This window comes from Typopeltis vanoorti, chromosome 15 (assembly GCF_054136105.1).
Source record: "Typopeltis vanoorti isolate ZY-2024b chromosome 15, IOZ_Tvanoo_1.0, whole genome shotgun sequence".
In the NCBI taxonomy this organism is placed as follows: Eukaryota; Metazoa; Arthropoda; class Arachnida; order Uropygi; family Thelyphonidae; genus Typopeltis; species Typopeltis vanoorti.
The window spans coordinates 83,229,916-83,245,794 of NC_143563.1; the positions used below are offsets into that span (position 1 = coordinate 83,229,916).

At 35.1% G+C, this 15,879-nt stretch overlaps 1 protein-coding gene across 1 annotated transcript in view; it reads left to right on the forward strand.

The window, feature by feature from the left end:
* The window catches only part of ergic53 (lectin, mannose binding protein ergic53), a 229,324-nt gene that overhangs the window by 38,814 nt on the left and 174,631 nt on the right, over nt 1–15,879 (forward strand). Inside the window, exon 4 of the mRNA XM_090404652.1 lies at nt 4,330–4,437. Within this exon, the coding sequence (XP_090260778.1) occupies nt 4,330–4,437 (108 nt within the window). The remainder of the gene's footprint in view (nt 1–4,329; nt 4,438–15,879) is intronic.

Here is a 15,879-nt window from a genome sequence, read left to right on the forward strand (position 1 = left end):
CATTTCTCTGACATTTCAAGTTCCTTAGTACTGAATAAGAGTTTTTGCTTTCTTAAGGTTTCTGCCTGGTCTCTGATGAGAACCAACCAGTTATAAACAACTGTCAGGCCAGTGAAACCTTATCAAAATGGACTAATCAAAGCCAAATATATATATATATATATATATATTAGACACTTAGGCAGTGCCTAAGTATCTAAGGCAACTTGTGAATGCTGGGGAGTGTATTCCCGTAAGCTTACCTTATGAAACTTTCAGAGTTTCTACATTCAGCTTTGAAATAATGCTAGATCTAATATCCACTTTGCTTATGTAATTTTTTATCACTGAACTGAAGCCTTTGGGCTCTTTATTTTAGTAATGTATAGTATCCAAAAAAGCTTGGACCCTTTGCCTGTACTATCACCATTATTGTTGTGATGTTTTACTCTTGTTGGATTTAATCCCTATGTAGTCATTAGCAATGTTTCCTTACCCTTTGCATTCTGTCTGCCCTTCCTGAATATACTGTACCTGTACATTTTATTCTTGTAAGCACGTTATCTTTTGTAAATCAGGGTTAATCATTTGCAATCATTGGTAAATATCATATAATTTACCAATGCTTAAAATTAATTGCTTTTATATTTATCCTTCTGACATCAATGAACGTGCATGGTAACTAACGACTAGACTGATGCATATTCAAGTAACTGTTATAACATGGTACTTCGATAAGTAGCTTAAGTGATTTATCAGTGGAATTCTTTACCAAGCTGCTGTACTCATTTCTTTTCTTGTCTGACAAAACTAGTCCCCATTATTTTTAGAGCCATCCCATCCATACCATTCTTTCACATTCTGTTACCAATCTCCCACTTTAAGTGTATGTGGCAACCTTGTCATATCTCATTTCCCTTATTCACTCTTCACTGAACAGTTTCTTCAAGCAATTAATTCCAAATTCATTTAAGTGTAATCCATCCTGTTACAAATCTTTTCTACTGTCAAAAACACTATGCATGGACACAATGTGCATACTATTTTTTGGTGCAGTCTTCGTATTGAATCATTACTGGTTGCAGCTTGCTCTCAGCCCATTCATGTCATATCTTGGTAACAGGCCCACAATCTTGTCTCTTTTGCGCTTTCCTCATTTAACAAATTTCGTATGTTTTGTGTTAAGATATTTATCTCCTTTTAAGTCCTTTTGTTCTAAAAAAGGACTTAAAAGAAAATAAGTTGTTACATTATCATCCACTTTTTTTTCTATCTACTTGAATATAGCCTTATCCGTATCATAAATCTTTGCTCCTGCACAACACCTTTTGTAATTTACTCATGACATCCCTCATTACACAATCATTTGTACATCAGCTTAACATTTTCTTTTTCTTTCGCTTTCTCTCTCATATATTTTTTCATCTGTTTTCTTAGCTCTTCTCCTGGTACTAAGTTTTCCAGTATCTAAGCTCTGGTTTTGTATTATGAATTACTTGTCAAAACTATGAAATATATAATACAAACAAGAGAGAAAGAAAGAAAGAAAAAGCAATGAAATTTCTCTCATATTGTATTCTGTTTTTTCTTCTACTTCCATATTACCTGTCACACTTCTGTCCCTGCCATGTCAGTTAATTTAATCCTTCATTAGACATCTCACTCAAGCATCATCCCTCCACCTCCCTGCATAATTAACACACATTTCTGGCCACATTGCATAAAACTACTTGTATTGAGCTTAAAGGGTTTACTGCCTACATTATTATGTTACTACATGCATTAAGCAATTTGCCTATTCAGGAGCCTGTGTAGCTCAGTGGAAATGGTGTTTGCACTCCACGTTGTTTGACCACATGAATGAAGACTTGGGTTCAAATCTATTCATGAACTAAAGGAACATTTTCTAAGCTTTTTTCGAACTGGTTCCTAAGTTAGTCGACCTCTGGCACAGGGAAGCGGATTTTTTCTCCTGGAAACTCGGATTTTTCGTCCCATAAACTCAAGAAAATAGACTGTCAAACCCACACTATTTTCAGACATTAAAAATATGGTGTTATTTTCTTAGATCTTCTCCTGATACTAAGTTTTCCAGTACCTAAGCTCTGGTTTTGTATTATGAAGACCACGAGATGGCAGCACTTGAGCCTCTCTTCACTACGTGGCAATTAACTTAGTGATAGCCTTGGACCAGATATCTGATTGGCTGCCAGTGGAGATTGAACTGCCCACTCAGTCTCCAAAAGTTAGATAGGAATAAAAACGGCCTTGCATGTTCCCTATACAGGAATAAAAGGCATTAGCTGTAGCTGATAGCATAAATTTGTTTTAATAATTACAATCAGTTAAAACTAAGATATATATCATAGAGATTGCACAGCATTAAATGTATAGTATCAATTAATTTTTTTTATACAGACAGGCAATGGTATGTTCAAGAATTTAGTATATAATTTGTAGCTTAGAAGAAACATACAGAAATATCTTTGTGCAAAAATTGTACACTTTGCACAACAGAATCTTAAAGAAAATCTTCAATTGTAATAATACTGCAATTAGCAATATAGTTTAACTTTCCTAATTTTTAAGTAAATATACCTTTATAGTATTTTTATTTATTTTTTATTTTATTATTATTTTTATTTTTATTTATTTATTTATTTGTCATTGAAATTAACACTGGATTAGTCTGTTACCAGCCCAGTATCTTCAGGCAAGGAGATTTACTTTTTCGAATACTCAGCCAAGAAAAAGTATCCTGCAGCACCATTTCACATTCCTAGCACTAAAAAAAAATCTCTAACAGAACTCACAAATGAGAAATCAGAAGCATTCTTTAAGAATGGATTAAAACTTTGTCTTGGAGCCATGAATAATGCAAAACATTGCTCACTTTTCCTTAGACACAGTAATACACTTCAATTTAGTTTTTCTGCTGTTAGTTCTTGAAATGCTTGTTCAGTCACTGTCCATATAGTAAGTTAACTGAACTGGAGTATATATAATAATGCACAAATCATGTCAATCCCTTAGATTCAAATTATAATTAACATTCTAGGGCATACTATTGCTGTTAATTCAAAATTTCAATGTTTTCTATATATTATAGCATGCAGTACTCTATTGAATTTTGTATTCATATATAAAATGTTAAATAACACTCAACCTAAATTAAACTAATTAAAATGCCCTATCTATTGTAAACTTGAATTTTAATAAAAACAAAAAAAAAAAATTTCCTTGGCAATTATTTCTATAATTATTATATAAATACCATTTGAGAGGCCACTTTGAAATTTTTCAAAAATTTTAAATGTGAACAGTTTTAGTCATTAGAGAAAGTTCATTGTTTTTGATGAGAACTAATGGTTTAAAATATCTGTTGACTAAATTTAACCAATGAAACCCCTAATCTGATCTATTTAAAAGGACAGACATATGGGCTCTTGAAGAGAGTTGTTTTACTGCTCTTAATGCATTACCTTAAGATGCAGTACAGGAGCAGCTCATGCTGAAAGTTGGAGGTTTTATGAGCTCTAAGTCACTTTGAAACTTTTAAAATTCAATGGTAAATTTTGTTACCCTATTTGCTTATAAAACAATGATTGATATTTATTATCCTTCCAATAGTTGTTGATGCTGAACATATTAGATGCTTACTCCTATATTATAAGATCACCATTAAAGAAACTGCATATATTTTGAGTATCCTTTTATAAATTTAGTAAGATCTTTTTTTTTTTTAATTAGAATTTATTTTAAAATACATTTCTGAATATGAACGTATTGTTAATTTTTTTTTATTTTTTATCCTTATGGATTGAAATCCAAAAGAACAATTATTGATCTGAAAATCTTAAATATTTACTAAAAGCAGGTAAAATATCACTATTAACTACATGAAAGTTTACACTAGTGATAGGAGCTTACATCTATTTTTGGTATATGTTGACTATGTATCTATGTATGCAATACTGTACTTAAAAAAACAGCTGTATAAGTAAATGTCTATCAGTTTTCATTATAGTGTATTTACTTTGTTGTAGTGCATTTGATCTGATAATGATTTTGGGGGTTTCATTTCATTGGGAGTTTGCTGCTGTTGAAAACTTGAATGTATGTAGAACTTGAAAAAGAGAACCTTTCGAAGAGTGCAGACACGAGTAAATGTAGCCTAAAATATAATGTAAATGATATCTAAAGCAATTACATTGAATAGATATGAAATCATCAGTTATGCATTTTAACAAGTAGTATTGTCATAGACAAATTTATCTTCAGTCAGCATTGACTAAATATCTTCCTAAATTCCTGCTCTTTGTCTAACATGTCATATTTATTTATATTTAGGCTTTCTGGTATTTGGACAAAAAAGGCATCGAAGGCCCTGTGTTTGGCAATAATGATGTTTGGACTGGCCTTGGAATATTTTTTGATTCCTTTGATAATGATGGAAAGGTAGATTTTATTTTATTTTTTAAAAAATACATTTATATCATGCAGCAATGCCTATGTTGTTGATTTGCTTCACAAATTTCATGTAGAAGGTTTAGTAAAAACTGTCTTGTACATTGTAATGAGGTTGCCTAAGGGTTTCCAGCTAAATAACTGGAAAAGCTCTGTGGAGAACGAACTAAACAGGAATTCTGAACCCGTATCATTAGATATGTGCATAGATACTGAACGAGGATTAACTGGTAATTTGGAACTAGTTGAGCAAATTGTGTCATGTATTGGCTTAAACAACAAATTAAATGCTTAGTACATAAGACAACATAATGAAACTCCATGCAGGCTGAAGTGTCACCCACTTAAATTAGTTCTTGTCATGTTTTTGTCCACGAACCAGTATAAACTCCGAAAAGTTGGCTATTAAAACAAACTCAATCAAAACATGAGAGGCATCAATTGGAAATAGGTAGAGTTGGCAGAGGAATTGCAGAAATATACTGTACATTGATATAATTAATTTTACTGAGAAGGGTTACCTGTGAGAACCTGTTTTAGGTTCAGTGCTTCTAAATAACAATATAATGATCATAGGAAGAAAGCAGCTGTAGCATCCAACACTAAATACAAATATGAAGTTCACAAATATTAATTCAATAGAGTGATCCAGATTCAGAACTACATACTTTTATTACAAATTATTATAAAGATACCCAAGCAACTGCTAAATTTAATGAAATAAAAATAAACAAATTCAAAGAAAAACAGTCATACAGGGTTGCCCACTCTCACCAAATTTATTTATCTATCCTGAAGAAATATGCAAATTCATAGCCAAAGATCACTCTACCACATCAATTATGCAGATGATAATATTCTTGCAGAATCTAAAGAACAATTAGAAAAAAACAATACAAATTTTAAATGAAGAATGCAAAACTTTTGGAATTAAAATCAATCTAAGCAAAACAAAAACAATGAAAATATGAGGAAAAAATTTCAATAAACTTAGAAAATCAATATACTTGAACAAGTAAAGCAATTCATATATCTTGGCAGTTATTTCTCACAACTTTAACAACACAGAAACAGTAAAATACAGATTTAACAAAGGATGGTCTAATATGAATAAATTAAACAAAATATGAAAAAATAACAGCATTTCAAAAACCCTCAAACTAAAAACCATGAAACCATTATTATACCTACAGCAACATATGGAGCCATGACTTGGACACTTAATCAGAAAGAAATACAGAAAATCAGAGTATTTGAAATGAAATTCTTAGAAAAATAAATGAGATTCACTGGTCAGAACACAAAACAAATGGGCAAGTTAAACACGAATTTAACTATAGAGAAGATATCATAGCTATAATTCTTAAACAGCAATTAAGATGGTTTAGACATCTCCAGAAAATGTCCATTCAAAGATTACCAAATATAGTCTTGAATGGAAACATTGGAGGAAGACGATCAAGAGGCAGACCAAAAAGAATTTGGCTATGGTCTTTACAGGAAAGGTCACCATTATCAAGCTTCAGACAGATGACAGAAATGGCCCGAGATAGAACCAGATGGCAAATATTTGTACATAGGGACTCAACCTGTCATTTAGCAGGTGAGAAAGAAGAGTGATCCAGACAAATTTGAAGATGATAAATTAAACAACAAGACTTATTTGTGTCTGTGATTTTACAGATGGCTCTATTACAGAAGAAGCAGAAGAATTGTTTTTTGTCATTAGAGAATGTAGCAGACATAAGACAAGTTATAAGTTTCAGTAAGGAAATACCGTGAGTAGACATATTACTTATTATTCAAGGCAAGGTGTGATAGATACTGTGTCAATGTCACATAGTTGTTCTTGACATGATGTTAGGGTCTCCCTCGATGAGTCTGTCGACTCCTTGGAGTTGTCCGGAACAATAACAATAATAATAATAATAATTATTATTATTATAATAACAGAATTAACTCGCGTAAAATATTCTTCATTAGTAGAATTTTCGCCTGAGTATCACAGGCATCATCAGTATAAATACAAAGGCTAATTAAGCAATAACTGATATATTCACAAAGCGCTACCTAAGTAGCTAAAATTAAATTTCCTAAATTTATTTTGGAAAAAAAAAAAATTTTTTTTCTCTATATATATATACAACATATATATATGTGTGTGTGTGTGTGTGTGTGTGTGTGTGTGTGTGTGTGTATAGTAAGTTTTTTACCTTGGTATAATATATGTTAAAGATACCAAGCTTATAAACCTGGTTTTTTATTCCATTTCCCAAGTAAACAAACAGACAAGTCAGCCAAGTTTGCACCTGCTAGTGTTGCAAGTCTAGCTGACCCTGCACGAAGTGCAAGTCAAGGCAACTCGTGGTAAAGGTAGAATAAGCTCTGATCACTATTCTTAATATTTACCCTTAATGCAAAGCACATCTCCTGGAGGAGGTGTATGATGCTATGTATTAAAGACAAGGGGCCACTACCCAGACCAGTTTCAACCTTTGAGGTCTCATCAGTGGGAGCCAGGCTAAGAAATACTAAGTTTTAAGTAATACAGAGCTTATAAATATTTTACCAAAACAAGTTACCATAAGGTGCTTTGACCTTATTAAATAAAAATCTCAGGATGAGAGATAGATGTAGTAAGTTTTTTACCTTGGGTATAATGTTTGTTAAAGATGCCAAGCTATTTTAAATATAAAACTGGTTTTTTACTCCATTTCCCAAGTAAACAAACACACCCCTTGCTTTTAATACATAGCATCATACACCTCCTCCAGGAGATGTGCTTTGCATTAAGAATAGTAAGTATAAATGTAAATATTAGGAATAGTGATCAGAGCCTATTCTACCTTTACCACGAGTTGCCTTGACTAGCACTACGTGCAGGGTCAGCTAGACTTGCAGGCGCAAACTTGACTGACGTGTCTGTTTGTTTACTTGGGAAATGGAGTAAAAAGCCAGGTTTATATTTAAAATAGCCTGGTATCTTTAACGTATATTATAACCAAGGTAAAAAACCTTTTTACATTTATCTCTCATCCTGGGATTTTTATTTAATAAGGTCAAAGTTATGGTAACTTTTTTGGTAAAATATTTATAAGCTCTGTATTACTTAAACCTTGGTATTTCTAAGCCTGGCTCCCACTGATGAGACCTCAATTAAGGCCAAAACCGGTCTGGGTAGTGGCCCCTTTACCTTTAATCCATAGCATCTTGCATCTCCTCAAGGAGATGTGCTTTGCATTAAGGGTAAATATTAAGAATAGTGATCAGAGCTTATTCTACCTTTGCCACAAGTTGCCTTGACTTGCACTACGTGCAGGGTCTGCTAGACTTGCAACACTTGTAGGCGAAAACTTGACTGACTTGTCTGTTTGTTTACTTGGGAAATGGAGTAAAAATCCAGGTTTATATTTAAAATAGCTTGGTATCTTTAAGATATATATATAAAATTGAATATATATGTGTATACAATTAGAAAAGTTAGGAAAGATTTGCTGATTTATAGAGTACTATCTCCCATAATGGTGAAAGATATAGACCATCGGATCTGTTTAGGTTAGAGGAGTGAAGTAATGCTTCACATGTTTCTTTGTAAAGCCGTTCCATGAGGAACCGACTTTTGTAAATGACTTTTGTCTTTTTCCAATGAACTCTGTCTAGTGATGGCATGCTCTGCAAGTACAGACTGTTCAAGTTCAAGGTACTGAATATACAACTTGTGTTCTTCTAACCTGTTCTGAGCAGATCTTCCTGTTTGTCCAAAATATGATAACCCACAAGAGCAGGGAATATGGTAGACACCTGGATAGCTGAGATGTGGAAACTTGTCCTTTGGAGACGTGAGGAATGTAGAGATTTTTCTGATGGACCGAAAGGCAACACTAATAGCGTTAGTGGACAGCATTGAATCACTGCACCAAGAATTTCCTCCAGGCATAGTCAAATTGTTTGAATTTTTAATAAAGTCTGGTTATTTTTCCTTCAAAAACCAGTTATACCAACAAATCGAAGGAACAGCAATAGGTAATCCTATATCTCCTGCTATTGACAACTACCTCATGGAGCACTTCGAACAACGTATTTTTGAAAACATCTCACCCAGACCTAACCTTTGGTTCAGATATGTGGACGACATTTTTGCCATATGGAAGGTCACTTCGGAAAAATTACAACAGTTTCTTTCAAAATATAAATGCACTTCATTCAAGGATCCAGTTCACCCTAGAATTCGAAGTATATACAGAAGAAATAACACGTATACCTATCCCCTATGTGGAAGGCATTAGTGAATGCATAGCTAAAGTGTTAAAACCACTAAATATTAGTGTGCCTTTTGACCCATCAGAAAAATCTCTACATTCCTCGAAAGGACAAGTCTCGAAAGGACTTGTCCTTTCGAGACTTGTCCACGTCTCGAAAGGACAAGCTTCCACATCTCAGCTATCCAGGTGTCTACTAGATTTCCCTGCTCTTGTGGGTTATCATATTTCAGACAAACAGGAATATCTGCTCAGATCAGGTTAGAAGAACACAAGTTGTATGTTCAGTACCTTGAACCTGAACAGTCTGGACTTGCCATCAACACTAGACATAGAGTTCATTGGAAAAAGACAAAAGTCATTTACAAAAGTAGTTCCTAATGGAACGGCTTTACAAAGAAACATGTGAAGCATTACTTCACTCCCCTAACCTAAACAGATCTGATGGTCTATGTCTTTCCCCTTTATAGGAGATAGTACTCTATAAATCATCAAATCTTTCCTAACTTTTGTAATTGTATACACACACACACACACACACACACACACACACACACACACACACATACATACATACATACATACATACATACATAGAAATGGATTAAAACCAGATTTATATTTAAAATTGCCTGGTATCTTTAATGTATATTGTACCCAAGGTAAAAAAACCTTTCTACATCTATCTCTTATCCTGAGATTTTTATTTAATAAGGTCAAAGCACCTTATGGTAAGATATTTATAATCTCTGTATTACTTAAACCTTGGTATTTCTAAGCCTGGCTCCCACTGATAATTTCGACCTTTATTGAGGGAATTCCTGGCTCCCTCAATAAAGGTCAAAACCGGTCTGGGTAGTGGCCTCTTGCCTTTAATACATAGCATCATACATCTCCTCAAGGGGATGCGCTTTACATTAAGGGTAAATATTAAGAATAGTGATCATAGCTTATTCCACCTTTATCACGAGTTGCCTAAGACTTGCACTACGTGCGGGTCACCCATACTTGCACTACTTGCAGGCGCAAACTTGACTTTCTTGTCTGTTTGCTTACTTGGGAAATGGATTAAAACCAGGTTTATATTTAAAAAAGCCTGTTATATTTAATATGCACACACATATATATATACTGGGTGATCCAAAAGTAACAGAAAAAGTAAAAATTTAATAATTCGAAAAGTATAGACAGTAGAACGATGCAGTTTTCACAGAAATGCACAGAAAGATATGGGATTTTTTTTAATAACAAAAAATTTTATTACCAGAATAGTTATATTTGCCACCGACAGGTGGCACTTCCGTTGTGTCAGTAGTTTGTGCAGTAGCGCAGCACAGTTCACAATGCAGCTAGGATTATAAATGTTCAATGTGACGATTGTCAGACATGGCACAACACCCTGCACAGCATCAAAGAAGGTTTCAGCTGTAATTCCTATCACATGATGACGAATAGCTTCTTTCAACATGGCCAATGATGTCGGCCAGCTCTGTACACCTGTGACGTCACAAGGTCTAAGGTCTGGAGATCTTGGTGGCCATTCATGTGGGAAAGCACGACTGAGGACACAGTCATTGCCAAATGTTGATTGTAGCAGGTGCTGGACAGGACCTATGATGTGCGGAGGTGCTCCATCCTGCATGAATGTTAGACTATGGAGCGCTTTTCTCTCTTGTAAGGAGGGAATGATGCCGTCTCTTAAAAGCACTGCATAACGCTCGCCTGTGACAGAAATAGTTTGAAATGTACCGCTGTGGACTTCCTCAAAGAAAAAGGGGCCTATAATTAATGATGCAGTGAACCCACACCATGCTCTCACCTTTGGCTGATGCAAAGGGGTTTCCACAATCGCGTGTGGGTTCCTCTCACCCAGATGCGACAGTTGTGAGCATTTACACTTCGTTTAAGTGAAAAGTCCACAGGAAAAGTCGTCAGTCCACAGGACATTTGACAGCCAGTCCACATTGTTTTCCATCTGTTGAAAAGCCCAATTTGCAAATTCATGACGTCTCTCGAAATCGGTTGGTTTCAGTTCCTGTATGTGTTGGATTTTGTAAGGATACCTCTTGAGGATGATCCTGAGTGATTGCCACACAGTCCCATATGGAATGCCAGTTCGTCTTGAAATTTCACGCGCACTGCATTCCCCATGTGCAGAAGCTGCCGATTGTGTGTCGGTCTCGTGTTCGACCTTGTGCACAACTGCAATAGTTTTTTTGGGTCTTCTGCTTCTTGCACGTGCTTCCAAACTGCCAGTGTCCTCAAACCTTTTCATCAAAGCTATCAGTGAGGAACAGATAGCTTTGATGAAAAGGTTTGAGGACACTGGCAGTTTGGAAGCACGTGAAAGAAGCAGAAGACCCAAAAAACTATTGCAGTTGTGCATGAGGTCCCTTAGCACTTTTAATACCCCACATCGAACAATAGGTGCGCAAAGCCACACTTGCACATTTGGAGTTCTGATAATAGAGCTTAACTAAAAGTGCTTTATCTTGTAACGATAACATGCCTCACCTTGGCAGAATGTTTAACTTCAGTAATAAACATTAAATGCTGAAAGTTTAACTTCAGTATTCACTACATCTAAAATTTACATACCTCATGGTTTAAATAGTAACAGGTAGCAGCTCGGGGACCACAACAACGCCACCTGTCAATGACAAATGTAACTATTCTGGCAATAAAATTTTTTGTTATTAAAAAAATCCCATGTCTTTCTGTGCATTTCTGTGAAAATCGCATCGTGCTACTGTCTGTACTTTTCGAATTATTGAATTTTTACTTTTTCTGTGACTTTTGGATCAACCAGAAAGGTGATCCAAAATATGGAAAGGCAGCAGGAGTAGATGATATTCGACCAGAAATGCTGAGGTATGGTGGTATGAAAGTCTCACTGTGGCTGCACTGCATCGTTCAGAAAGCCTGGACAGAGGGACAAATTCCTGATGATTGGTCAATATAGCTCTAATAGTACCCATATATATAAAAAGGGAAATAAAACTGAATATGAGAATTACAGAGGTATTTCCCTAATGAGTGTACCAGGCATGATCTATGCATGTATACTTGAGAAACGGTTGAGAAGAATTGTGGAAGAAAAGCTTGGTGAAGAACAATCTGGATTCAGGCCAAATAGAGGCTGTCAGGATGAGATCTTCACTTTACGACAAATAGTTGAAAAAGCATGGGAGTATTACAAAGATCTGTATTTAAGTTTTGTCGATCTGGAAAAGTTATATGACACCATATAACGCTACAGTTATATGATGTCAATGGGACATTATATCAAGCGATACTTAGTTTTTATTTGAGCTGTAAGTCAGCAGTTAGAATTGAAAGAAATGCAGGAAGATGGTTTAATGTTAAATCATGGTGTGAGACAAGGATGTACATTATCCTCTCTGTTATTCATTATCTATATGGATCACATTATGAAGGAAAGTGGTATTAAACATGATATCAGAATTTGAGACGTTAATGTCAGCTCTTTTCTTTATGCAGATGATGTTATACTTTTAAATAAATCCACTACAAGTTTGCAAGATTCCCTGACTAAATTGAATAACTGCTGTAATAGATATAGTATGGAGGTCAGCATTAAAAAGACAAAGACAATGAAAATAGGTAGAATCATTGAAAATGTCAACTGTGTTGTGAATGGGGAACCTGTGGAACAAGTAAAACATTTCAGCTACTTAGGTACGATTTTTACTGAAGATGGTAAATTAAATATGGAAGTAGACAACAGAATCAACAAAGCTGGTATGGTAGGAAGTCGATTGAATAAATTCATATGGAATAAGAGAGAAATTAGTCAGAACACTAAATTAGCTGTATACAAGACAGTGTTCAAACCAGATTTAACTTATGGATCAGAGAGCTAAACCAAAGACTAGAGACTGCAGCTATGAGAGTCATGAGAAAGAGTAGAGATAAACAGATGGCATCAATGGGAATATCGTATTAAAAACGAGGATATTAGGAAAGAACTTGACATTGTTAGCATCCAAGAATGCGTTAGCAGAGCTATTATCAGGTAGTATGGTCACTTAAACAGAATGGGCGAGATAAGATTAGCAAAATGAGTTTTCTCTGCCAGGTTGGCAGGAAAACGACCCAGAGGAAGACCAAGATATAGGTGGATTGATACAGTACAAAGTGCCTTAGACGATAGAAATATAAGATCTGATAATGTTGGAGTCTTGACAAGTAACAGACTGATTTGGAGGAAAATTGTAGATAGGAAGTTAGTAATGAGGGTACATATCAGGAATTTGATGATGATGAACTATCTACTTAGGTGGGGCTTTGTGAATGTATCAGTTATTGTTTAATAAGCCTTTGCACCTACTCATGATGCCTGTGATACTCGGGCGAAAATTCTACAAATAAAGAATATTTTACGCCAGTTAATTCCATTTTTATAATAGTAAGTAATAAGACAAGTTACTTCTTGTCAAAGACATTAAATAGCAGAGTTGAAAGGGAATCTCAAACATATTAGAAATGTTTTGGAAAAATTTGAAGAGAGCTAATCAGTACTAATAAATTTATTAGATTTCTGTTCAGGGGATAGAATAGTCATTAAAGATATGCATACTTTCATATGGAGGAAACAAAGAAGAATCGAGAAAAATCTTATTGTCATCAAGTTGCTAATATATACCCTCAGGTGGTGTACATTTTATTATAATAGTTCCACATGAAAAGATTGCATCATTTCATCTTCCTATCAGCAATGTTCCTGCAAATTAATCTGTTATCTGTCAGGACCCTAATGTTATCTAATATGATTCAGTTTTTGAAGGCACTTCTTACTGTATCACTCTACTTAGATCTTCATCTTCCTGTGTGGGTTCTGTTTAAATGACCATATCACATGAGATTAGCTCTGCAAGCACATTCCTGAAAAGTAACAACCTCAAGATCTTTTCCAGTATCAACATTTTTAATATGTTACTGCTCTTGATACCATCTGTTCACTCCTAATCTTTCTCAGAACTCTCATATGTATGGTTTCCACTCTTTGATGAAATTTTTATTTCTAACCCATCTTTCATATCCATAAATTCAAATTGGTTTGAACATGGTCATGTGTATATAGCTAATTTTTATGTAGCTTTTTATTGCTTATTATTTTCATACCAAATTTTCACACCAAACTTGCACTGGATTTATTTAGGGTAAAACATCATTTGCATAAAGTAAAGAGCTGAGATTGACAACTCCAGTTTTGATATCAGGTTTATTGCCACTTACATTTATATAAAATGTGATCTATATAGATGATGATAATGTGCACGCTTCACTCACACCTGGTTTAACATGAAACCATCTTCTTGTATGAGAGTTTATTTTTCACTTAGTTAGACTATAATAAGTTTAGGTTAATCCTTTATCGAAGTGTGAGCTAACAAAGTTTGTGCCTGAAAGTATCTTCAGGACTGAGCTAAGGTTGGTGTTGCACCACCTTAGCTCAGTCCTGAAGATACTTTCAGGCTTTGTTAGCTCACACTTCGATAAAGGATTAACCTAAACTTATTATAGTCTAACCAAGTGAAAAATAAACTCTCAACATCTTTCTCTGAATCCAGAGTAATTTAATAATAAGGTTGTACACCTTTTGGCAACTCCTATAAGTGGGGATGACCTCTCATTGCTTCTGCCTTGGTGTCTCCGGAGTGATGAAAAAGTTGCCTAGTCTTTTTTAGGACTTCCAGGGTAGCAGATGGCAATTCTGTAGCCAATGAAGTTTTAACCGAGGCTCGGTTAACGCCGTTACTCAGCAATGACTAGAGCTTTTAGCTCAATAACACCCCATCCACACAGATTCTCTTCATTCAGATGACGGGATAAAGAGTCAAGGACTCAGTCCATCGCCCAGTTCTTTTAAGAACTACGTGTTCTTTATCCACGTGTGAGAAAACAAAGTTTGCACCTGAAAGTATCTTCAGGACTGAGCTAAGGTGGTGCAACGCGTGGCAAAGGTGGAGAAAGCTATCATCACTCCTATCTCAGTATCTCCCATATGCAAAGGACGTCTATAGGTGGGGAATGACCTCTCATTGCTTCTATCTTGGTGTCTCCACTACTGGGCCTGGCTCCCACTGATGAGACCTCAATAAAGGTCAAAACCAGTCCGGGTAGTGGTCCTTGCCTTAATGCATAGCATTACACATATCCACAAGGAGATGTGCTTTGCATTATGGGAGATACTGAGATAGGAGTGATGATAGCTTTCTCCTCCTTTGCCACGAGTTGCACCGCCTTAGCTCAGTCCTGAAGATACTTTCAGGTGCAAACTTTGTTTGCTCACACTTGGATAAAGGATTAAACTAAACTTATTATAGTCTAACCAAGTGAAAAATAAACTCTCAACATCTTTCTCTGAATTCGGAGTAATTTAATAATAAGGTTGTACACCTTTTGGCAACTCCTATAGGTGGGGATGACCTCTCATTGCTTCTACCTTGGTGTGTCCACTACTGGGCCTGGCTCCCCTTGACGAGACCTCAATAAAGGTTGAAACCGGTCTGGGTACTGGCCCTTACCTTAATGCATAGCATTACACATATCCACAAGGAGATGTGCTTTGCATTATGGGAGATACTGAGATAGGAGTGGTGATAGATTTCTTGCCAGGAGTTGCCTTGGTGTTGCACCACCTTAGCTCAGTCCTGAAGATACTTTCAGGCACAAACTTTGTTTGCTCACACTTGGATAAAGGATTAAACTAAACTTATCATCTTCTTGTATCTCTTTGAATTCTCACAGCTGAATTTGAAATAGTTTAAATGGCCTAAAAATAAACAGAAAAAAACTAACATCATGTTTAATCATTTTGCAACACCAAAAAACATAATAATAGAAAACAATTTCTTGGAAAGAGTCTCTTCACATACATATTTAGGTCATCTCATTGATCTAAACTGTGAACTCCAAAAGAAAATAAATAGAAGAGTTTAATTTGCCTATAGTGCATTCAGATAATTGAAAAGCATTTTTCAAAACAACGATGTCTCACTCTATTACACTTTTTTTATAATCTTTGTCAAGTAGCTTTATTTTATCCTCCTACATGTTTCGCCAATCTTTTTCTATTGGCATCCTCAGGGAATACAAACTAGTAAGCTAAACTGAAGGTTACAGACTAGGTTTTAACTGATGGGTCTAA